Source organism: Labeo rohita, chromosome 20, assembly GCF_022985175.1.
Source record: "Labeo rohita strain BAU-BD-2019 chromosome 20, IGBB_LRoh.1.0, whole genome shotgun sequence".
NCBI classification, from domain to species: Eukaryota; Metazoa; Chordata; class Actinopteri; order Cypriniformes; family Cyprinidae; genus Labeo; species Labeo rohita.
The window spans coordinates 21,828,768-21,854,893 of NC_066888.1; the positions used below are offsets into that span (position 1 = coordinate 21,828,768).

Below are 26,126 nucleotides of genomic sequence, written 5' to 3' on the forward strand. Positions count from 1 at the left end.
AACACCTTGCACTTGCAGATAAGAAAAAGAACGAACTTGTACTGCGTATTGGTGTGCATATTTTTATGTGTATCTTAACACACACTAGGTGGCGCTGTAATACTTCGAGTGCCACGCGTGATGTCGCACAGAAAAAAGTAAAACCCTCTGCACACATGATGAAATCAGAACGCTTGTTCCCACTTATTGCACAAAATGGACTTATTAATAAAACGAATTTAGAAAAATAATGTTGGGGGTTATTGGGTCATTTTTAGATCTAAATGCAATATTCCCGGCTGTGTGCATGACGTCACTGCACAGGTGCGCCCCATGTTGTCATTGTAAATGTTTTTATTAGTCAACAAACACATTTACGAAATTCCATATAAATATTTATATAACTTTAATAATGTTCACATAAAGTTTACTCTACAGAAATAGCTCTTCTTATGACAGGTATAAGTTGTTTTTCTTTTTCTCTTTTTAAAAAAAAAAAATATATATATATATATATATATATATAGTTCGTCTATTGTTATGATTAGTGAACATTATGCGGTTATGGATCCGTGCGCGCAACGTTCAGCGTGCTCCGTGCGTCTCTCCATCCAGCCCCCTCATTTCAGCTCAAATGTCACGTCACTCCTGCTTCTTCTCAAAGCAGTTTCATGCTGAGGACCAGGCACCTGCCCTCATCTGGACTTTACCTCTTTTGGACTTTTGCAAAACCTCATCCCGTTTCATTTATTTCACCTGGAGGGCAGTGCAAATGGAGATCTGTTTGATGGTTTATCATTTCTGAAGAGGAAAAGCCCCATTTGCACGCACAATTTAAAGTGGCATACATTTAGAGGGATTTTATCACACACCTTGCACGATGACTGCGATGGGAATTCGGTGCGTTTTATGCCTCATGACATTCGCTCTTACTTCGGCCGCTCCGAAATCATACCAGCGACTTTTGGAGAACACGAATGAACAAAACGACACTTTGCAAGTTGAAAGAGATAATCAAGAAAATATATTAAGTCAGGTAAGACTCTTCATCAGCGCTTAACAGTTATAGCTTATGGTTGTGCAGCTTCTTCATAACCTGCAATGTTAGTACACTTCATGATAACTTTCATTAATAATTTTGCAATCTCTACATAATGCCTAACATATATATAAATTCACGAATAGCCTTTAAAAATATGCTAAAAAAATGTTACTCCAATATAGGTTAATAGAAGAAGTTTTATGACATTTCTAACTATTTGAATGTGGGGGCGAATTGGGAGAATTAAAAAGTATGCCGGTTTTACTTTCTTAAATAGTAAATAAATAGTAAATAATAGTCAATAAATTGACTCGTGTAAACAGCATTTTCAAAGAAAAAAATATTATATTATGTTATTCTTCAACACAGAAGTAAGCCTGTGGGTGAGACTTCCGGTTCATTATCCGCTATAGGGAAATAACGTGAAGAATAACGGTAACTAAACAGTAAAACTGTTTGCACTACAAACCAGTGTGCTCAAAATTAAGACATTAATTTAAAATAATATGGTAATACCATAATTTGCAATTTCAAGCTGCAAAATAAGCCAGATAAAATTAGCTGGACATCAATGAGACCAGAAGTCAGACCCATAAAATTTACAAAAGGCGGTGCCCACTCTTGCTGGAAGAAAAAAGTGGATAGTCTTCAGGCAATTGGTTCTCCCGAGGAATTAACCATAGCAACTGTAGGCTGCTGGAGCAATCGTATTGGAGGATACACAAAAAATAAGTACTGACATTATTTATTGTGTCATTGCCTATCCTATTTTCATATTAAATCATACAATTTTGTTTAAAAATTGTTTTGTTTAAAAAAAAATCTTTAAGATAGTTTTGCTAACTGTTTTGATAACTGATAGGGCTGATTCTGATTTTGTTTGGCGAAATGCAAATTATTCACAGTTGTAAAAAAATAATAATGTAAGTCTTGCGTAATTCGCATAGTGTTTGAATAAAAGTAAGTGTGTTAATGTTATTAATAGTGCTGTCAAATCGATTAATTGTGATTAACTGCATACAAAATAAAAGTTTGTGTTTTCATGTTATGTGCCTGTGCTTATGTATATAAATACACAAACATACATGGATATATTTAAGAAATATTTACACGTATGTATTCATATTAGTGCTGTGAAATGATTAATCACGATTAATCGCATGTGTATATTTATTATGTACATATAAATACACAGACATATGTATATATTTTTAAAAATATGTATATATTTATATTTATATATAATTTATATAAATATAAAATTGTATATATAAACAATATATTTTTCTTTAATATATACATGCATGTGTATTTATATCTACGTAATATACGAAGTACTCACATATTATGTACACAAAAACGTATTTTGTATGTGATTAATCGCGATTAATTGTTTGACAGCACTAATTCATATTTATATATTATTTATAGTATATATAAATATATTACATTTAGTTCTTAAATATATATGTATGTGTGTATATTTGTTACGTTATGTAAACAAACGTATATTTTGGATGCGAATAATCACGATTAATCGTTTTGACAGCACTAGTTATTAATGAAAGTTACTAGAAAATGTACTAGAAAAATTAATAGATTTTACAACATTGGTAACTGAGTAATAATAATCCACATTACAGTGCACATCAATATACAAATGACAACAGTCAGATGTGTTACAATGCAACAAAGTGCAGTGATTTTGCTGGCTGGAAAATGCATCCATCCTCTTTTCTTTGTAGCTGCTGGGTGATTATGACAAAGTGAAAGCGCTTTCGGAAGGCTCTGACTGTGGCTGTAAATGTGTTGTCAGACCTCTGAGCGCGAGCGCGTGTCAGCGGATTCGGGATGGTCACGCGACGCCTCAGGATTTCTATACGGTGGAGACCATCACGTCAGGACCCCACTGCAAATGTGCATGCATTGCACCTCCGTCGGCTTTGAACCCCTGTGAGGGTGACTTCCGGTTGAAGAAGCTGCAAGAAGCTGGGAAAGATAATATCAAGGTGACCAGAACATCCGCAGATGGATATCGTAGACAAGAATAAGTTCAAAATATAGCAGGATATGAATGCATAACATTTCCTACTGCTTAAATGAAAACCAGCTCTTGCCATGATGGAATTTACTTCATCGTTACAGCTGTCAACTGTACTGGAATTGCTGGAGGGCTCCTTCTATGGTATGGATCTATTGAAATTGCACTCAGTCACCACAAAGCTTCTTGACCGCATGGACACTATTGAAAAAGTAAGTGATTTTTTTTTTGTTTGTGTTCTTATCTTATGTATATTAAGCATATTATTAATGAGTTTTATTACTGACAGATGGTGCTAAACAACCAGACCGAGGAGCAGTCGAACACAAAGAGCACCTCTCCAAATCCACAGCCGCCCACATCTTCACCTACAACTCTGCCTCCACAACTGCAGGAGAAGAGGACCGGTCTGAGAGAGCAGAATGACGAGGCAGCTGCTTTTCAGCACATAGAGGTGGGAGGTGCTCTTTAAAACAAATGTTGCATTACATAAGTATCATGTCTAATACGTAACAATCCAAACATTACATTAAGTCAGGCAGTGAAATGGCCCACCTGCTGTGAGCAGTTATTTATTTGCTTAGAATCTCTGTCTCGGAGTCAAAAGTGACCTCATGTTGCGACTTGAAACTTGCACTAATTTATCCCACTGTCACTTCTTACATAAGCTAGCATGAAAAGAGCCAAATGATTTGGACTATCAAAGATCCAAAGCAGATGATCTATATAATAATGTGTTATCATTTACTCATGTCATTCCAAACTCATAAGACTCTGTTTAATATTCATAACACAAATTAAGATATTTTTAATGAAATTTAATGAAAGTCCAGGTGCTCAAAATGTAGAAGATTCAAAAAGGTCATAAATCATTGTAAAATGAATCCTTATGAATTAAGTGATTTAATCCATGTTCTGTGAAGAGATATGTTTGCTTTATGGGCCATTCTACAAAATTGGTGCAAACTGCTGTCCCACAACCAAAAAAACACATTTAAAAAGCATTTAAGAAATTAAAATTAAGAAATTTTTGATGACCCAGAAAGGTAGTAAGGACATCATTAAACTTAAGTTTTGGGTAAACTATGACTTTATTGCTTAATATCTCAAAGTCTGCAATATCACAGTGTCCTCTGGTCTACTTAACAGAGTAAATATGAGGAAAAGTTTGTGGGAGACCTTCTGAAGAGCAGCGGATCAGACCTAAACAAGGCCGTCGCAGCTTTGCAAGAACAAGAGCGCCAAGGGAGGGAGAAGCAACCAAAAATAATTATTAGGGGAATCACATACTATAAATCTGACCCAGTGGATGAACCAGACACAGAGGAGAACTGTAAGTATAAATGTGGGATTTCAGCATCTACATTCAAAGTTCTCAGAAGGAGAAGTTCGGAGAAATTGGAAACATTCTTAAAAATTAAAGTTCTATTTTGGTAACTCTGGTTCCATGAATGACCTCCATAACATTAATAGAAACACCCATAGAACTTTTCTATCCACCTTTTTCTTCCCGTAAGGTCTCATTCTGGGTCCAGCTATTTTTTAGCTGTTTGAAACAACTTGTTTTGCTGCTTGGTATTGCAAATTGGTGTGTCTTACCATATTTTTTTAATGCATTAGTAACTTTATAAATGAAAACCTTCTAAAATGGGTTAATTGCAGTTGAAGTCAAAAGTTTACATACACCCTGCAGAATCTGCAAAATGTTAATTATTTAACCAAAATAAGAGGGATCATACAAAATGCATGTTATTCTTTATTTACTAATGACCTGAATAAGATATTTCACATAAAAGACTTCTACATACAGTCCACAAGATTAAATAATAGTTTAATTTATAAAAAGGACCCCATTTAAAAGTTTACATACACTTGATTCTTAATACTGTGTTGTTACCTGAATGATCCACTGTGTCATATTTTTGTTTAGTGATAGTTGTTCATGAGTCCCCTGTTTGTCCTGAAGTTAAACTGCCCGCTGTTCTTCAGAAAAATCATTCTGGTCCCACAAATCTTCTGCAACTATTACAGAAGATTCAAACGCTCACTGATGCTTCAGAAGAAAACACAATTCATTAAGACCTGGGGGGGTGAAAACTTGTCGAATTTAAAGATCATGGTAAATTTTACTTATTTTGTCTTCTAGGGAACATGTAAGTATCTTCTGTAGCTTCTGAAGGGCAGCACTAAATAAAAAAAAAAAAAAGAGATTTAGGCAAAATAAGAAAAATGTACACATTTTCATTATGTTCAAAAGTTTTCACCCCCGCTTAATGCATCGTTTTTCCTTCTAAAGCATCAGTGAGTATTTGAACCTTCTTTAATAGTTGCATATGAGTCCCTCAGTGTGAAAAGATGGATCTCAAAACCATACAGTCATTGTTGGAAAGGGTTCAAATAAACAAAAATGCTGTAAAACCAAAGAATTTGTGGGACCTGAAAGACTTTTCTGAGGAACAACGGGCAGTTTAACTGTTCAGGACAAACAAGGGACTCATGAACTAGCACTAAACAAAAAAAAACAGCTGTGGATCATTCAGGTCACAACGCAGCATTAAGAATCAATCGTGTGTAAACTTTTGAACGCGGTCAATTTTTATAAATTCAACTATTATTTTCTTTTGTGGACTATGTGTAAACATCTCTTATGTGAAATATCTTATTCAGGTCAGTACTAAATAAAAAATAACATGCATTTTGTATGATTTCTCTTATTAGGGTAAAATAACATTTTGCAGATTCTGCAAGGTGTATGTAAACTTTTGACTTCAGCTGTATGAACACATTGGTTTGTAGTGCAAACAGTTTTACCGTTTACTGCATGTTGTTATTCTTCTTGTTATTTCCCTATAGCGGCTAATGAACTGGAAGTCTCACCCATAGGCTTCCTTCGGCATTAAAGAAAAAGTTAAATTGGAAAAAAAGTTCTTTACACTAAGAAAAAAGAACAAAGATTTTTTGGCGAACCTAAAATGGTTCTTCTGTGACATTGCTGTGAAACCCTTTGTTTGTATTTCATTGCAGTAGATGAAAATCACAGCGGTGACAGCCCAATTGATCTGTTTGCCGACGAGCAGCTCCTTCATCACAAAACTCGCCACTTTAGGCCGCTCATCAAGGCGTGGTCTCTCCAACCAAAACCCAAGAGTGAAGTTTCAAATGTGGGAACTGCACAAAATGGCCTTCAAACTCCATTTGCTGGACTGTTGGACTCTGCCTTGCTGATTAAAATGCCTACTGAACCGATATCCGTTCGGACTCAAACCAGTCGCTCCACCACAGACAGCGCGACAGGAGATGAGAGGACCACACCGACACCTGCTGTGATGGATCACTTGAAGGTCACCGCCCCCAAGGAACGTACAAACCCTCAAACCATCGTCAAAAAAATGGAGGCAAGCAACGTGGAGCCCTCAAGTCCATCTGTGAGACAAGCTCAAAACATGCTGGTCAGGTCATCCAATCTGGGCCACATAAAAACAAATGAGTCAGTCACAGCAGCTGCTGCTAAAGTAGTGGCTCCAGAGCCAACCCTGATAGAGATTACCACCAATGGGACCGATGAAAAGGAAACATCTGTATCTTCTGCGACCCAAAGTGGAATTGTTACTAAGGAAAATCTCAAAGAAAATGCTTTTTACACTGGTAAACCAATGGAGAGATTAACTCAAAGCACATTTAAGAAAATAACACCATTACCAACTCCTCATTCGGACACTTTAACAGTCACTGAAAGCTCATTAGGATCGATTGCTCATACAAGAGCTGACATTGTGGCGTCACCTCATGGCAGTGGAAGCAAGACAAACTCAGTTACCCACTTACCCAAGATGAGTCCCAAACAGACATTAACCTCAGTGCCGTCTTTAATGACTACTACAAAAACTACCACCACAACAACCACCAGCACAACCACAAGCAAACCTGGCAAACGTAAATATAGCATAAGCTGGGATGAAGAGGAAGAGGTAGTGGTAGAGAGGGAAATGAAAGACAGGAAAGCTGTACAAACTGTGGTTGAAGAGAGCGTGGGAGATGAACCTCAAAAGAAGTCAGGTGTGTTATGTTATTACTGTTTATTTATTATTTATTTGCTATAAATGTTCAAATAAATGTAAAATAATTATATGTGTGGTGTGGATACCAAGCAGACTTATTTTGACAGTACTGATTTTATTTATCAATAAAATTTGAATTGTTAATTTTTAAAAATATTTAAAATACTAATACCAATTATAAAAGTAAAATAAATAAAGCATCAATTTATAAAAGCAAAAAAATGTCCATCATCACTTAAACTGACGATGCTGTAAAACTTTGAAAATTCATATTTTAAAATATTCATTTTTAAATACTTATGAAAGTAAAATAAATATATAAATAAATAAATGCAACACATAAATAATAATAATAACAAAACATTTTGCATCATCACTTAAACGGATGATGCTGTAATATTTTAATTAATATTTTAATTATTAAAAATATTCATTTTTAAATAATTGTACCAATTCTGAAAGTAAAAAATATATAACAAATAATTAGTCCAATTTATAAAAGTAAAACATTTTCCGTCTTCACTTAAATTGTTTCTGTAAAACTCAATTAAAATTTTAATTATTACTATTTTCAGATAATCATTGCTAAATACCTGTACCAGTTATGAAAGTAAAAAAATACAATGTACAAATAATTATGCCAAAAATATTTTTTGTTTTACTTAAATTGATGATGTAAAACTTAAAATTTTAATTATTAATATTTTAAATGTTATTTTTTATATACTTGTACCATTTCTAAAAAAGTAAAAAAATATAATACAACATATAAATTATACTACTTTATAAAAGCAAAACATTTCCTGTCATGACTTAAATTGATGCTGTAAACTCAATTAAAAATTAAATTATTAATATTTTTACATAATAATGACCTAAGTACCTGTACCAATTATGAAAGTAAAAAAAAAAAATCATTACAACATATAAATAATTATATGAATTTATGAAAGCAAAACATTTTATTTTACTTAAAATGATGATGCTGTAAAACTCAATTAAATTTTTAAGTATTAATATTTTTAAATATTAATTTTTCAATAATTATACCAGTTATGAAAGTACAAAACAAGTAAATACAATGTATAAATAATTATACCAATTTATAAAAGCAAAACTTTTTCCATTATCACTTAAACTGATGATGTGATGCCTTAAAACTAAATTAACATTTTGGTTATTAATATTTTCAAATATTAATTTTAAATACTTGTTCCAATTATTAAAGTAAAAAAATAAATACAACATATATAATTATGCCAACTTCTAAAATCAAAACATTTTCCATCAACAAATAAACTGATGCTGTAAAACTCAGTTAACATTTTAATTATTAATATTTTTAAATATTAATTTTAAATACTTGCACCAATTATGAAAGTAAAAAATGATAAATACAACATATAAATAATTATACCAATTCATAAAAGCAAAACATTTTCCATCAGCACTTCAACTGGTGAAACTCAGTTAAAATGTTAATTATTCATATTTTTAAATAATAATGTTTAAATACTTGTACCAATTATGAAAGTAAAAAAAAAACACTATATACATAATTATACAAATTTATAAAAGCAAAACATTTTCCATTATCACAAAGTGATGATGCTGTAAATCTAAAACTACTGTTAGAAATGTCAGAGTTTAATTCAGAATGAATTCAGAAAGTTTGCATAGTTTTGCACAAAAATTATTCAAACACCATCATAATTGTGGTTTTAATTCTGGTTTCATATGCAGGAATGTGTAAGGACACCTTGGCCACAATCTCAGAGCCCGTCACACACAATACATACGGTCGTAATGAGGGCGCTTGGATGAAAGATCCACTGGCAAAGGATGACAAAATCTACATCACAAACTATTATTATGGCAACAACCTACTGGAATTCCGCAACATGGATGTTTTCAAACACGGTATGGCGTTTTATTTCAGATAAACAAGCTCAGAATAGTACAAATAAGCAATTTTACTAGTTTTGTTTTCTTATTTTCATTTAAGGCCGCTTCACGAATTCCTACAAGCTGCCTTATAACTGGATCGGCACCGGCCACGTGGTCTACAACGGTGCTTTCTATTACAACCGCGCATTCTCTCGAGACATTATTAAGTACGACCTGCGGTTGCGTTACGTGGCTGCCTGGACCATGCTGCACGATGCTGTGTTTGACGACGACGACGTGTCCACGTGGAGATGGAGAGGAAACTCAGACATGGATCTGGCGGTCGATGAAAGCGGACTTTGGGTGATCTACCCGGCGCTGGACGACGAGGGCTTCTTGCAGGAAATGATCGTCTTGAGCCGCCTGAACCCCATTGATTTAAGCATGAAGCGTGAAACCACATGGAGGACTGGGCTGCGACGCAATCGCTACGGTAATTGCTTTATCGTATGCGGCGTTCTTTACGCGACGGATAGCTACAATCAGCAAGACGCCAAACTGTCCTACGCCTTTGACACCCACACCAACACTCAGGTGATCCCTCACCTGCCTTTTAGCAACAACTATACTTACATCACCCAGATCGATTACAACCCCAAAGAGAGGGTGTTGTACGCCTGGGATAACGGACATCAGGTCACTTATAATATTCAGTTTGCATATGTAGACCCACTGTAGAAATAGGTAATTTGCACAAAATAGAAGAAACCGTAAATGTGTTCAAGTGGATTGTGGATCAGTTCACGTAGCTTTTCTTTACTTCATGTAGTTTAATATACTTATTAATATGCTGTTTTCAAGTGTAAAAACGGACATGTTGTTACATTTATGGTGATAACAAAGAAAAGCAACTTTCTTAAAGGGATACTTCACCCAAAAATGAAAATTGTGTCATGCGTCGTAGTACTCTAATGAACATGTCGAAAGTTGACAAGGAAGAGAAGTGAATTGTTAAAGTCGTTATTTTTAGTTTCTTTGTGCACAAAAAGTATTCTCATAGCTTCCTAAAATTACGATTGAACCACCGATGTCACGTGGACAATTTTAATGATATCCTTACTAATTTTCTGCACCTTGAACATCGTAGTACTATTGCTGTCTATGCAGGGTCAGAAAGCTCTCAAGATTTATTCAGAAATATCTTAATTCGTGTTCTGAAGATGAACGAAGGTCTTACGGGTTTAGAACGACATGAGTTTGAGCAATTAATGACAGAATTTTCATTTTTGGGTGAACTATCCCTTTAACTGAATTTCCTAACACCCAAACGCTGCAGCTATATGAGCTTTGCAGTTTGCATCGATGGCCATTTCTTTAGGTATTGTCGCTTGCTTTTGCACTATGAAAACAAACCTCTTCGTGTTTATAGCTATAACTATGGAAGTCCGTTTCCGACACTGAATAAAAAAATAAAAGGTAATTGCGAATTTTTCATCTCACAGTTCTGATATAAACTCACAATTGTCTGTTATAAAATCAGAATTGCAAGATTAAAACTCACAATTTTGATTTTTTTTCTTGCGGGTTTTTGCTAACTTTTTCCGCCCCTCGCATTTTTTTTCCTCAAAATTGTGAGATTCGCAGTTGATAAACTTACAATTGCAGCATAAAGTCCTATTTTGAGGGGGAAAAATACTTTTATGTTCTCAGAATTGCAAGTTTATATATCACAATTCTGACTCAAATTGCAATTGCATGTTATAAAGTCAGAAATGTGAGATATAAACTCACAATTCTGAGAAGTCGTCACAATTGCCAGACATAATCTTGCAATTCTGAGACAAGAAAGTCACAATTGTGTTATAAACTCAGAATTCAGAGAAAAAAAGTCACAATTGCAAGATGTTAACCTACAATTCTAAATAAAAAAAAAACAACTGTGAGATATAAACTCAGAATTAAGAGAAAAAAGTCTCAGTTGTGAGACACAAGCTCACAATTCTAAGAAAAAAGTCACAATTGCGAGATATTAACTCACAATTCTAAAAAAAAAGTCACAATTGCATGATATCAACTTACAATTCAGAGAAAATTGTCTGATTTGTTTGTCGGACAGAATGGCAGATTCGGCATTATGATTGGTGGCCTGTCAATCAAGCTGTTTGCGAATGGTCAATTTCGAGATATAAACTCACAATTGTGAGAAAACGTCACAATTGCCAGACATAATCTTGCAATTCTAAGACAAAAAAAAGTCACAATTGTGAGTTATAAACACAATTTTGAGAAAAAAAAAAATAAATCACAATTGTGAGATATAAACTCACAATTCAGAGAAAAAAAGTCACAATTGTGAGATATAAACTCAGAATTGTGAATTTATATCTTGCAATTGTGACTTTTTTCTTAGAATTTATATCTCGCAATTGTCTTTTTTCGTAGAATTTTACGAAAAAAGTCACAATTGCGAGATATAAACTCACAATTCTGAGAAAATTGTCTGATTTGTTTGTCAGACAGAATGGCAGATTGGGGGTTATGATTGGTCAGGTGGCCTGTCAATCAAGCTGTTTTGCGAACGGTCAATTGCGAGATATAAACTGAGGAAAAATAAATTGCGAGATAAAAACGGTCAATTCTGAGAAAAAGAAGTCACAATTTAACAAGTTTATATCACTCAATTCTGACTTTATTTCTCAGAATTGAGAGTTTGTATCACAATTCTGAGAAAAAAAAATCTATCTATTCTCGCAATTCTGAAAAAAAGTCAGAATTGTGAGATTAAAAAGTCGTAATTACCTTTTTACGTTTTTTATTCAGTGACGGAAACAGGCTTCCATATATACCTCTCGTAAGGCTGGCAGAGTTATTTTAATTATAAGTTTTGAGGTGTTGTATTCTTAAATCCAGTAGAATACGTTGTATATACTGTAATATAAAACCTAAAACATGGGATTGATGAATGTAAAAAAATACAATTTGTATTTTCATAAACGTATCTCAAAGTTGTTGTTTTTTTTAACAAGCTATTACTTGCATATAAAAAAATAAAGTTTGCAATTGTATCGTTTCAGTAATACAAGAGTAGACAGTGTTTGGGCACATTATCAGTGTGTTTTTTTTTCCATCAGTATGTTTGATATCTTTTTATGCATATTTTATTGCAGTTTCATTTCATGTTTTAGCACTTAAGAAATTCAAATCTCTGTCAGACTCAGAAAATGGCTGCAATAAAATGAGTTAAATAAGACTTTGGCACTGGTTTTCCTTTCACAGTGAAGATGTGAAGTGAGAGTGTTCTCAGCACAGTCCTTCTCATTGGTCACTGTAGATGAGAGCAAAGTGCTACACTGTAAACCCCTTGATCCACAGAGCTAAATCGGGACAAACAAAACACATCTACCATACTTCAACCCTAAAACACTGTTTACCCCAGCCTTTGAAATTACCTATAATCAGCACTTTACAGCGCCTCAGACCCCACATTTACACAAACCTTCAATTTCGGAAAGCAAAGTCAGACTGACATAAGACTCGGTCTGTGTCGTAAAAACAAAAGATGCACACAAATCACCCACAACCTTGAGTCCAGTGTTTATTTCGTTGCATTGTTACAAAATAGCTCTCATCGCTGTCATTGCTATGAACAAACAACAAAAACTTTCCAAAAATGCAAAAATTACATATATTCTGAATAAAAATGTTGCTGAGACATTTCAAATGAGACATTTCTACTGCACTGCTAAGGACAAAATGTGAAATTTCCTCACTAAATCTAATATATCATCCACATTTGGAGAACAAAGCTTCACCTGAGTTAAGTTAATAATCCTATATTGTATTCAGCTTGTCTGTGAAGGGGAATGGTTCTTTGAAAGTGATGACAGGTTGGAAAGAACAAGCTAATATTAACGCTGCTTTCGAATGATAACTAAACAGGACAAGAAACAAGTGCACATCTAAACAAGCCAGAATAATAGAGGCACACACACGGTGAATAAAGACAGATGAGGTACAAATAACCACATGAATTATTCCACAACTTTACTTTAACAACTGTAATTATGCCAAGCACACCTCATTTAAAGTGCAATTAAGCCACTAAGAAAAACAGAAGAGCATGAAATATATTAAAAAGAACTGACAGATGTTGCATAAGACCCCCAACCCCAAACTGCTTTCGCAATTAGAATTATTCTAAAATGATTAACCTTCAAAAACCAAGATTTAAACAGAAGTATTACCTAAAAACTTAAAAATATCTTCTTTTTTTTGGATATATATGTTTATAGCACTGTCCTAAATCAGATTCATCAAATGAAAATCGCAAGTCCAAAAACGCCTCCTTCGCTGAATCAATTTTCAACAGCGATGTCAAAAAACAGAAATGTTTTGTTAAAGAATATGTTGCTGAAAATGACATTAAATGTGTACCAAACAAGTTTGGTACAAATAATAAATCTTCATAAATATTCACAAAACGAGCACAGTGCAAACAAAATTAAAAACTAATTCCCTGACAGCTACCACATACAGCAGAACAGCGTTCAATAATTGAGGCGGATCGCACTTTGGTCTGGGAGGTTTTGGATAATGAATGCCCCTGTAGTTCAGCTGTAAAGCACAAACAAACTCAAATGTGCTTAAGAATCACTTTGTATAAAGTGTACATAAACATAAATGCCTCTGATGACAGATGTATAAAAGTAGTCGCTGAAAACAACAGACTATAATGGCTCATCAGTATTGAATGGCTTACTTGATGCATTCCAAAGAGGTGGAATTCTTGACAATTGTTGATACCAAAATCCTCATATGCCACTTGAATAAGAACAGTCACAAATGAACACAAAATGCTTATTATGTAACAAAAACATGATGATGAAAGATTTGTAATTCACAACAAAACAATAAGTGGATGAGCTGAGACTAAGAAGAACCCATGAGGACTCCGACAGGGGCCGCAGGCTGGTTGTTGCTGGGGGCCGCGTGATAGAAAGAGTCCGTTTCTGTCTGATTGACCCGCAAGATTGGTGGAATGGTAGACGACTTGATGTGGAGGATCCTGGTGTCCATGACCTCGCAGTCGATCTGCATCATCACCTCAAACTCTTTGTCTTTTATGATGCTCTCTGCAGTGAGACAAAAAAGTAACTGTATTAGCAAAGAAAATGGTAATCATTATATAAAACAGCACTTGGTGCTCAGCTGTGGGGAAATAATTGTTAAAGGGGTCATCGGATGCTAAGTTCACTTTTACATGTTGTTTGAACATTAATGTGTGTTGGCAGCGTATGTACAAATCTACCCTATAATGATAAAAATCCATGCAGCGGTTTTTATTTAATCCGTAAAAATAATATCCCCTTTTTCAAATCGAGCTGTTCTCAGATGCCTGTTGTGGCGTCACACCAACAGAAGCCGCTCCCATGATAGTTGATTGACATGAGCGTTTTATCTCAGATCAGCTGTAACAGTCCGCCCTCTTTGTTTCGATGCCGGAGCAGGGATGTAAGTTAGACAAGAATATCTCAGATTGAGTGATTGAGGTGTTGTGTTGCTGGATGTAATAATGAACGTAGTGGTCATCATTTACTCCCAATATCTGAGCCGCTGAAGATGCAGTAGATTACATTTGTTTGTGAAGGGAATGCGCCTCCCGATTTACATATATCTGTCTATGTTCACGCGAATCATTCATGATCCAGCTTCACTTACAGCAGAAGTGAGTATAAGGGTTTTTTTATGAATCTTTGCAATCGCCTTTCCTAATAATGTGCTAGTTAGCAAGTTTAGCGGCTAAACATGGCTAAAGTAAACAGGCTCGTCTCTCCACAGAGAAAAGAGAGGGGCGGGGCGAGCAGAGCTCATTTACATTTAAAGCAGCCTCGACCAGAATGAGATGATTTTTGCAGAGCTTATTTTGGCAAGGTAAAAAGGGTGTTGTTTTACACAACCATTGAGAATTTTTAACCAAAGTATATTATAGACTTTTCATTAAGACCCTGAAGAATCATATCAACTTGTGGAAAATGGGCATCCGACGACCCCTTTAAAGAAATGCAGGTGATGTGCAGGGTGGCCTATGGAGGTTAAGAGGCATTTTAGGAGCTGCTTTTACACAAAGGTTCATTGAGGTCAGTCACACGTTGGCCTTTATTTTCACATAACACAGCAGTAAACACAACATATGACTCCCACATGAAAGAAAAAGGTGTTAAGGAAAGGAAAACTACCGTTTGAGATCAGTTAAGATTAAATTAATAGAAATTAATACTTTTATTCAGTAGGATTGCCAAGGCGCAGAAAGGTAGTAAGGACATGTGACTTTTTATGACGGTTTGAGAATACTTTATTCAACAATTTCTTCTTTTCCCTGTCAGTCTTCGACACACGTTCTTGAGAGTACCACGACGTATGCATCAGCAGCACCACAAATGTGTTGTGGTACTTTCATGAACTAGGGCCCTATGATTTCCGCAATGTGGAAAACACGGATGGAAAACGTCATTTACTGTTTAACGTGGAATGTCACAGAATTTCTCAAAGTTTGGATGAATTAATCATTATATCTAAATTGAATCAAGATATGGACTAGTATCTGTAAACATTTAAGACTCAAAAAGGCTATTTAAAAATGAATCCTGCATGATCTGCATGTCTCCATGTGAATGAATGGTGCAAACACACGGTTTTGTTTACTAAACACACGCTGAAGCACTAGTGACGCTCACAGTGATTTTAGCATCTGCTGTCCCACCAAATAAAGACATAAACTCATGAACAACATCTCCAAAACTGGTCTGAGAGTACTAACAGTTAGCGTCATATCATATACACATGGCAACCCGTCAAAATAAAAGTTTGGTTTAACTTGAAGACATTGTGCCAGAAATACATTACTATTGTTCAGTAGAACGTAAGACTACTACTAAATCTAATACTAATAAAATTATTACAACTTTATTTTTTAAGGAATAATGTCTTCCATGTTTCAAAAGTTAATAGTAAAAAATAAAAAGTTTAATTTTCATTAATTAAAAAATAAATTAATGTAGTATGCTTTCATTTGATCGAACACAGAATTTCTAAAGAAAAAAAGGCTATTATTAAGAATGAGTAAAAGTTGTTTTTATGCATTCAAATAATTAATGCTAAAACCCAGAATTTGGTAACAATAAAACAAGGTGAGAAAAAATAGGGCCATAAACATGTAATTTTGTTAAACTGTTAATAAATTTATGTTGAATTGTATAGGTTTCATGATTTTAATTAATTAGAATTTGGAAATTTGGAATTTGGAAAAAATAAAAGTGAATTTGGAATGGAAATTGTTGAATAAAGTTGTTATTTTGTTTTCTTTGTGCACATTAAAGAGTATATTACAGGTTAGAGACCCAGTGAGTCAAATGTACAGAACAATAATGTAGAATAATCCAATTTTTCTTTAAAATATACTTATAAATATGCTACTGATGCTTCTAGAGTCATTTTTGTGAAGAACATTTTACTTCCGCATCTGAAAACCGTGATGTAACAAGAGGGAGTGCAGTCAATTTAATCAATAGGAAAACAATGGATCGCAATGACAGTTTGGATGCTGAGGATTCACAAACTTTTTGTTTCATGTACCCCAACAGCCCCATCAGCAGGCGTCAAGCGCCTTTTCATCAACATCATGCGTCGTTGTACTCTTGTGAATAGATGCTGATTGACACGGAAGAGAAGAAATTGTTGAATAACGTCATTATTTTTGTTTTCTGTGCGCACAAAAAATATTCTTGTAGCTTTATAAAATCACAGTTGAACCATAGTTACATGGACTGTTTGAATGATTTCCTCACTGCCTTTCTCAGCCTTGAATGCGTCAGTTGCATTGCGGTCTATGCAGGGTGAGAAAGCTTTCGGATTTCATCAAAAATATCTTAATTTGTGTTCTGAAGATGAACGAAGGTCTTACGGGTTCAAAACGACAAGAAGGTCGAGTGAGAAATGACAGAATTTTCATTTTTAGGTGAACTATCGCTTTAAGAGATTCTATTAGATTCATACAAATGAAGCTGCTTTCTAAAATACGTGAGCAGGTTTGGTTTTACTGACACAGTGGGATGCCCTATCATCCTTAATCTCTGGAAGCAAAGGTCAGGCCGTGACTTTTTCTCCCATGTTTTGACAGCCTCATAAAAGCACTCGTCAAACACAAGCAATGAGTATTTTGTAAGGAAGCATTAAAAGCATGCTGGTTTACACTCACTACAGATGTTCTATGGTCTATCTTCTATAAGGACAGCTTTCTATACCAGAGAAGATGAGCGAGAGCTTCACATACATGCACAGCATATGGGCGGCAGGAATGACACTTTTACAACAGACTTGTGCGATTCGCTCCAGCACTGATAAAAACTTTATAGGCTGGAGAGCATCACGGTAGGTCAACCTAAAGCACTTTTCCAGCCCTTACTGGTAAATACATTTACGCATCCTACACTCAATCGTTTCTGACAAGCGATTCAGCCACACACCCACAATGATGATCTCAAAACCGGTGATTTACAGTCAGAATCTTTCTGATGTGCTCCTGAAACCAAAATCTTCCCCATCTATCTCTCATACCACCAGTGAACAGTCAGCGTTACAGGATGAAGCTTCAATATCTCACAAAATGTGTATTTTCACAGGTGCTTAAAAAAAACCCTCAGCAGTGCTGCAGAAATCATCACAGATGATGGGTTACAGCAATCATCTCACTGTATTTCAGTGCAAGCACTAAAATGACACTGAACGGCTGAGGTGTATACGTCATGACATTAAAACACAATCTTTTCCGTCCTATATATACTAAGTTTCCAATGTCAGAAATGTCATTTTCCATTCTCACAGAAGGATTTTCGTTTTCCCTGGATATGTCTGGTACTATGCCTGACTTTCCAAACACCATTTAAAATACTGATTAAGGCAACATGTGGACTCAAGGGTAAATTCCTCATGAGGCTGTGGTTGTGAATCTTTGAGGTTCCAGCCAAACTCACTTTCCCCCATAGCTGACAGATTAAGTCCAAAAACAAAAATTTGGACCAAATATAAATTGATCAGTGAGTTGAGCTCTGATTGCATATGAATCATTCTGTCCAATTCACTAACCAAAAAAGAAAAAAGAAAAAAAGGCTATTCTACGACTACTTAGAATATAATGCACAAGTTGTACGTTGTTGTATGTCACTATTAATGGGACAAAAGGTCTCTTTTGTGTCCATTTGGGCTAAATGGAGTAAAAGTAAATGAAAAAATTTTTTTTTAGCTGATTTTTTTTTCCTGAATTAGGCTTTTTAGGGGTTCAAGCATGCAGCGCTGAAACCCTATTGTAATTTTTAGAGTGGCCAAGGTTGAGCAAACTCCAAGTAAAAGTGGTTGGGCAGCCAAAACCATAAGTCGTAGAGACTAGAAACTTTGAGGCATGGTAGTATAACAGGGGTGCTCAACCCTGGTCCTGGAGATCAACTTTCCTGCATTTTTCAGCTCCAACCCTGACCAAACACACCTGAACCAGCTAATTAGAATCTGAAAAACCACTTGATAATTACAGACAGGTGTGTTTGATTAGGGTTGGAACTAAACTGGAAGGTCGATCTCCAGGAACAGTGTTGGGCACTCTGGTCTACAACGTCACCAAGGCTCACCCCACTTGGCCAGGCGGGGGTGCTACAGCGACCAAAAGTACATTGGAATCCTTGGGTCATGCCGAACTAAACGCACTCCTCGGATTTGTCCATCACCCTGTGCTTTCTTTTTTTTTTTTTTTTTTTTTTTTTTTTTTTATAAAAAAAAACCTACTTTTGCAAACTAGCCCTAGAAGATAACCAATAGTTCCGCCAATCAACTATCGGTGCCGATTAATCAGCAAAAATCGAAACATTGGTCGACCTCCAACGTATTGTACGATAGACCTCCTCATTCCAGACAATTTTGCCTCTAGAACCACTACTGTCAATCAAACCATTAGTTAAATGATTGAGAAGACGTAAAAACCTACTTTTGCTAACTAGTCCTAGATTTTTTTTGCTCAATCTGTCAAAAACACTGCAGTACAATTCTTTGGACTCTCTAGGCCAATAGTTTAGAGAAGGGGCCTGTCCAAATATACCAAAAAGCCCATAAAGACCAAATGAAAACTCAAAACTTCACGAAACCTGTTGAGCACATGCAACAGGTGATTCTAAACAAGCATGCAACATTTTATGGAAATTCAATCATAGGTGGTGCTATAACAGTAATAAATGTTAAAAATCATATTTCTGTGTTAAATTACCTGGATTTGGCAAAAATGCACTTTTTAAAAATAATTTAGCTGGTTACAGCCATGTTAACACAATGTCTTTTTCCTTGCTTAAATGCCTTATGTGCTTGAACCCTGGTCATCGTGGCTCGCAGCTATATTTAACTATGCTTTTGACTATAAAGCAATGCCTTTGACTGCAGAGTAGAAATGTTCATGATATGACTTTGAAATGTGTGTAGCGCTCAAACAAGCAACGAAAAGGGAAAAATGATGATGATCATCATTTCCAACATTCACTAACGATTATAATGCTGACTCAGAACTCCACAGGGAAGATGGCAAAAGAAAACAGATAATATATGTCCTGACACTGCCAGACACTGCAACAATAGTTTCCAAACCAAACATAAAACTGAAATTGATGGAGAAAAAAAAAACAAAACAAAAAAAACAACAACTTTTGTTTTGTTATTCATGTTGTTTTCAAGATAGAAATCGACCACCTTGAAAACACTGATTAATAACAGAAACGTTTCTTTCCATCCTTGCATCACATGTGGTAGAAAACACCCCGACCTGAACACACAAGCCTGAGCGTGTAGAATGGAACAGAATCAGCTGGGGGCAGTTTCAAAAACTAGACTTCTGTTCTGAGTTGTCCAAAAGTTGTTCTCTTAATAAAACCATGTGAAACCCATCTTTGAACATGCATTTCTAAATCAACACAGGATGGAGCCAGAAAAAAAAAATTGATGAAGAGTATACATCATGCTCTGCCATCCTCTCAAGTGAGACTACTTAAGATTTGGGTTACATAAACAATTTAAGTCTATGATCTTTAAAATATGGCAGGTTTCTTGTTTTCCGTTGAGCTGGTGTGCAAACTGCACAACTAATCACAGACTATGTGGGTCAATTACTAGATCAAGCGCTTCCCAGACATCGCATTCTCACACAAACTCACGCACGTAGCAACTGGAATGTTTATTCTAGTCATTAAACAACATGGAGCACATGCCCTCATTTTTAGAGAGATTTTTTTACCCGCTTTCTAATAATCTCTTTCTTACAATTTCCTCGGCTGTGATTCTATAGCTGGAACAGTTTGCACACCTGGTGACTGGTTGGAAAGATATCAAACTATATTAAAACAGGTTTGCAATCTGTCCTGTTGTCTGCAATTAATCTCCTGATTGCATACACTATGCAATCAGGAGACTCAAATAAGCCACTGAGATAACCACTAAAAGTTAGAGGCACACACTTGTACTACCAAAATCATAGTAGGGATGACTATACTGACTATGCTTTTATCACTATTCTCTTTCTAAAGGGTTTAAAACTCATCTTTCACAAAAGCCTGTTCACATTGCAAGGTCAGTATATCACATTTCCCTTCCTGAGATCAGTACAGGCTAATCTAGTCTGATTCACTTCCAAGAAATTAAAGGAAAGAAATACAATACCACAAATGGAATGTTTACAGAAATGATTAGTCGCCATCAAATTTCAAAACAGTTTTCTCTTTGGCTTTTATAAGAGCATATGAGAATCCTTTGTCTTGAAGGGGTATTAAGATTTGTATGGCTTAATATAACATAAATGATGTCTTTTACTGAAACGTAGTAGAAAACTTATGAAACGTTTTTTTAAAAAAAATGTAATTTTTATACATATTTTGGCCATTATTTCAATGATGTTAAATTGATGCACTCGGCAAGCTACTGGCACTATCTGTTGCTGCTTTTACCACAACACAACTCGGAAAATAAAATATTGATACGATATCCACAGCCACTGAAAGAGCTTACAGTTGGCGATGGATATAAGCGTAGGCAACCAAATGTCGTACCATAGATTTTTTTTTTCCAAAAGGACTCTAAACGCCCCTGGATATCGAGTGAAATCCACATTGAGAAACTCCTTCAGTGGCTGCTCCGTCAGGACAAGCGTTGGCATGTTTACATCCTGCCAGAATGGCATCTAGCGTTTCACGTCTCTGCTGTTTGTAAGCTCTTTTTACTAAAAGCCTTAAAGGCATCAGGGCTAAAGTGGAGAGAACAAAGTTGCAGGTCTTTAGAAAGTTTTATTTGTCCACAGGCAACTTCCCATTCTTTTCTCTTCTTCTTATCGCTAGGAAAGCAGTTAAGAGTTACATCGCATCTGTTGTTCCCCCTTGACTGAAAATTACAACCAAAAGCCGCACAATGTAACATTATATGAGTATTTTATTTTCCGAGTTGTGTGTTCAAAGTTGTGTTGTGGTAAAAATAGCAACAGGTAGCGCCAGTACCTCACCGAGTGCAACCATTTTACTTCAGCGAAATAATGGCGCCCCCCATAATCCAAAATATGTATAAAACAAAGTGGATTTTTGGAAACAAGGTGCCATAGAATGCACTGATACAATATTTTAAATTGTTCTCTGATATCTATATATAAGGTACGTGGCTTAGGTGAGGGCAAAAATTCTCCAGAAATGGTTTAACATGTCCATTTACATCCCTAGGATTCGTCCCTAGAATGAAATGGTCTGTTATTACCTTATTTGGACGGGTCATGAATAATAATGATGAGCTCTGCTCTGATTGGCTGTTTCACAATGCGGCTCATTTCAGTAGCTCACACATCAGGAAGGAAACACATGGAGGACAAAATATATATTTAATCAGGGAGTCGCTATTAATATACGGGGCACTGAAACTGCTTTTGAACGCACGATCACTTTTTACTTTCACTTTCGAGATTTGCGATTGCACATGCCCTGTGTATACTAGAGCGGCAGTACTTACCACACAATTTACAAGATCAGATGCGTGTCAGTGGTGCTCAGGATCTGTAAATCATTCACCTTCATCCTAAATCATCTCTCCTTACTCTACTTATGTGGTGAGTGAAATCTTATGAATTGTAATGTAACAGGCCACCACTAGCAAGCTGCTAACCATGTCCCTTTAATGGCTCACGTTATTTTAATAGAATGTGTTATTTGTTTTCGTGCCTTTCTAAATACCAACCCATCCCTGCACAGCCTGGAACATAACATTTATTTTCATGATCTGGCACTATTGTCCTCGCTTGTTTCTATGCAAATGTTGTGGGCGTAAATATTAATAAACCCCAACTAGAACGAAACAGTCAGTGTTATGCTGAGATTCGCCTCTTTTCAGTGGTCTTTTGCACACATCAGATTTACATAAGAAGGAGGAAACAGTGGAGTTTGAGACTCACGGTATGTCATTTCCATGTACAGAACTGTTATTATTCAACTATGAAAAGGTAAATACAGTTTTTCATTCTATGACACCTTTAAATAACATAAATCTTTCATGGGTTTTTTACTACATATTTCTTTAAGAGATATCATTTATGTCATATTAAGCCATACAAGTCTTAAAACCCGGGGTTCCCTTTAACCAAACAAAATATATCAATGTACAATATCACATACATTATATTTATTAATATTTCACATTAATATTGTGCTTTTTAAAATTTAACATTATATAAATACAAATGAATTGATTCTATTCTAAAAAAATGAATAAATGAACATGCATAAACTACATAAATCAATCAGATGCCAGAACTCCTGCAGGGCTCATTACTATGTCATTAACTCTGGGAGTTCTCTTGTACTGGTCCCCTGTCAGGGCTCTGAGTGGAACATTCTAACCCAGCAGATTTGTAATCAGAGGCTGCAGGCCTGCTGTGAGTGGAGACACCACTCTGGTTTTAAGGACAAGGATCTGACTGTGATCTCATTAGCTCACAGGCATAAACTGTAATAGTCTGAGAACAGGGCAAGCCTGGGCTATGGTGATGCTTTGGGTGTAGGATGAGTGTTGAAATGTTAACTGAAAACTACGTTGCCAGTCAAAAGACATATTTTTTCCCTCTAAGTTTAACCAGGCAACTTAAAAAAAGCAGTGCTCATTGCGTGACATGCAAAAAAAAAAAAAAAAAAGCGATACAGTTAATAATACAGTTAATAAATGCCTAGATGCTGCAAAAACATCCTGTATGAAAGTCATATATATTTGTGTCTTTTTTGATTCAATTCTTATTTCATGAAACATGAACAGAATATGCAATATCACCACTATATTTGATCTAGATTTAATATAAATGTAAGGAATGATTATTAGTAGTAGTATTAGATGGCATTATTAGAAAATAAGATCATTCACAATTCTTTTCTCTTACCGTTGTAATTCATAGCTGGCAGGACCACAGACATCTTGGGGCGGCTGCCTTTGTTGTGGCTGGTGGCGGGAAGGAGGAGGTGATCCTGTAAACAAAAGAGGAACAGTCATCAGCCAAGCACAAAAACACATGCATGAGGAAAGTTTATTACATTGCTGAGGACATTGCTAAATTGCCCTGGTCACTGTTTTTGAGAAATCTGAAACAGCAATTTGGTTGTTGAAAAGTCTGATTGCGTCACACAGTAAGAGTGAGACACAATATGTAATTTTTTAAATGCTTTTGATCAAAAATACAGTAAAAAAGTCATTACTCCAGTCACATAATTTTTCAGAAATCATTCTAATATGTTGATTTGGTGCTCAAGAAACTTCTCTTTTTAATATTAATGGTAAAACCAGTAGTATTTTTTATGAAAACCATTCTGTTCTGATGCATATACACTTAATATTTGCTTAAGAAAGCTCCCAGTTTCTTTCAGGGTAAGTAAACTGACATTTCAAGACCTAGAGGGTGTCATGTAACACTTCTATAATCAGGTCAGAAATTTGTCTACGTTAGTCCAACTGCAGTCAGGACACACACACGTTGAAGACAGAAACCATATGGACAGGAAAATCCACGAGTTGGAGATTATAATAACACTCGCGCCTGTGTGATGGATGGGAAATGGGTCATGGATTTGTGACGTCTTGAGTCATGTAGACTTTAGTAAACATGTTCGTGTTTAATGCCATCTGATGTCACTGTACTAAAGATGTGCAGGAAATTGAATTCACAGTGGGACACAAATAGTTTACCCCCAAATAAAAATTCTGTCTTTGATTATTAGTCTTCACGACATTCTGATTCTGAGCTCCCCATTCAGTTTTTGAGCAATATGATGATTTTTTAAGACCCTCAATAGACCTCAACATTCACAGCAGAAACACTAACATCCTTGAATATTTTTTGATCATGAAACAGAGCAAAGATGTTTCTGACGCAACACTGCTTTCAACACAGCTGATCACACGCAGGAAAAATAGCTGATATGGTAATATGCACCTGTCAGTGAATAGCGGTGGGTGGGGCTGTAATATGACGTCATTTTGCGGACAGGCTCCAAAGTGCTCGTTTTTAAAGGTGGTTTGATTTTATGAAAATTAAAAAAAAAAGACTGGATGTCTTTTTTATCATTATAAGATGGCTGTGTACACACAATCCAACCTCTGTCCAAACACCTTCTAAAAGTGGATTTTGCATAATAGGTGCCCTTTAGAACAGGAACAGACGGGACTAAGAATGGGCGTAATTCGGTTTCAAAAATACTGAAGAAGATATTACGCAAGATATTAGCAGTTTTTATGCAACATTGGCATTAAAATTAATTTAAGACTTCTGCTCTAATTCAAGACCTTTTTAAGGCCTTCATTTGTTTAAGGATGAATTAAGATTTCTTAAGAACTTTCTGTAGATCCTGCAGAAAACACTGTGGTAAGCAAATGAAGACAAAATTTTCACTTTTGGTGTTCAAATCTGTTCCTGATTTAAAATATGTGCTTGCCACATCAAATACATCAATAAATTCCACAAAGATTATTATTGTGTTACACCTCCTCCCCAAACTACTGTGGTTCCCTAGACAAGATTATTACAATGAGGTATTTTAGGAAGAGCAGCCAATGGTACTTGCTGCTTTACATTTAAATGGCTGGTTAGCACTGACTACAGCATAGGTCTTCAACCCTGCTCCTGGGAACCCACTGTCCTGCAGAGTTCAACTCCAACCCTAATCAAACACACCTGAACCAGCTAATCAAGATCATCAGGATCACTTGGAAAAGTCTGAGGCCACGTGTGCTGAAGCAGGTTGGAAATATACTTTGCAGGACAGTGGGTCCCCAGGAGCAGAGTTGAAGACCTATGGACTAGAGCATTTTGTGGCGTGCTTTCAAAGTTACTTTGAAACCCTCCACCTTCCCCAGCTCCACCTGTATTGATCTGCTACAGGTTATTATATATGCTATATACTATATACTATACTATATATGCTATATACTGAGTTAGATCAGTGGTTCTCAACTCCAGTCCTCAGGGCCCACTGCTCTGCACATTTTGTATGTCTCCCTTATTTAACGCACCTGATTCAGATCATCAGCTCATTAGGAGAAAGATCCATGAGCTGAACTGAGAGAAGAGTGGGGCAGGGTGAGCAGAGCTCATTTGCATTTAAAGGAACAACTCCTTAGAATGAGATGATTTTTGCAGAGCTCATTTTGACAAGGTAAAAAGGGTGTTGTTTTACACAACCATTGAGAATTTTTAACCAAAGTATATTATAGACTTTTCTTTAAGACGCTAAAGAATCATATCAACTTGTGGAAAATGGGCATCCGATAACCCCTTTAAGACCTTTCAGTAGACCCTGCAGAAAATCCTGTGGTAAGCAAACAAAGACAAAATTTTCACTTTTGGTGTTCAGATCTGTTCCTGATTTAAAAGATGTGCTTGCCACATCAGATATGTCATTAAGTTTCACAAAGATTATTCAATTTGTGTTACACCTTACTCTGGTTTATTTTTCCTCTCTCCAGGCTACTGTGGTTCCCCAGACCTGATTATTACAATGGCTGTTTAACATTGACTTCAGCATAG

At 35.7% G+C, this 26,126-nt stretch overlaps 2 protein-coding genes across 3 annotated transcripts in view; one reads left to right on the forward strand and one right to left on the reverse strand.

The window, feature by feature from the left end:
- The first annotated feature begins 641 nt into the window (after positions 1 to 641).
- On the forward strand, positions 642 to 11,315 carry olfml2ba (olfactomedin-like 2Ba). The gene is made up of 8 exons (XM_051092117.1): positions 642 to 1,015; positions 2,767 to 3,030; positions 3,167 to 3,274; positions 3,352 to 3,516; positions 4,212 to 4,395; positions 6,087 to 7,118; positions 8,864 to 9,040; positions 9,126 to 11,315. Exons 1-8 carry the CDS (start codon positions 860 to 862, stop codon positions 9,743 to 9,745), a joined length of 2,706 nt encoding a protein of 901 aa, XP_050948074.1. The 5' UTR covers positions 642 to 859; the 3' UTR covers positions 9,746 to 11,315.
- Positions 11,316 to 12,588: 1,273 nt separating this feature from the next.
- The window catches only part of atf6 (activating transcription factor 6), a 48,767-nt gene continuing 35,229 nt past the window's right edge, over positions 12,589 to 26,126 (reverse strand). For both annotated transcript variants that reach the window (XM_051138658.1, XM_051138657.1), the window contains exons 15-16: positions 23,490 to 23,574; positions 12,589 to 14,139 (exon numbers count right to left, since the gene is read on the reverse strand). In XM_051138658.1, coding sequence (XP_050994615.1) covers positions 13,937 to 14,139; positions 23,490 to 23,574 — 288 coding nt within the window. In that variant the 3' untranslated portion in view covers positions 12,589 to 13,936. The remainder of the gene's footprint in view (positions 14,140 to 23,489; positions 23,575 to 26,126) is intronic.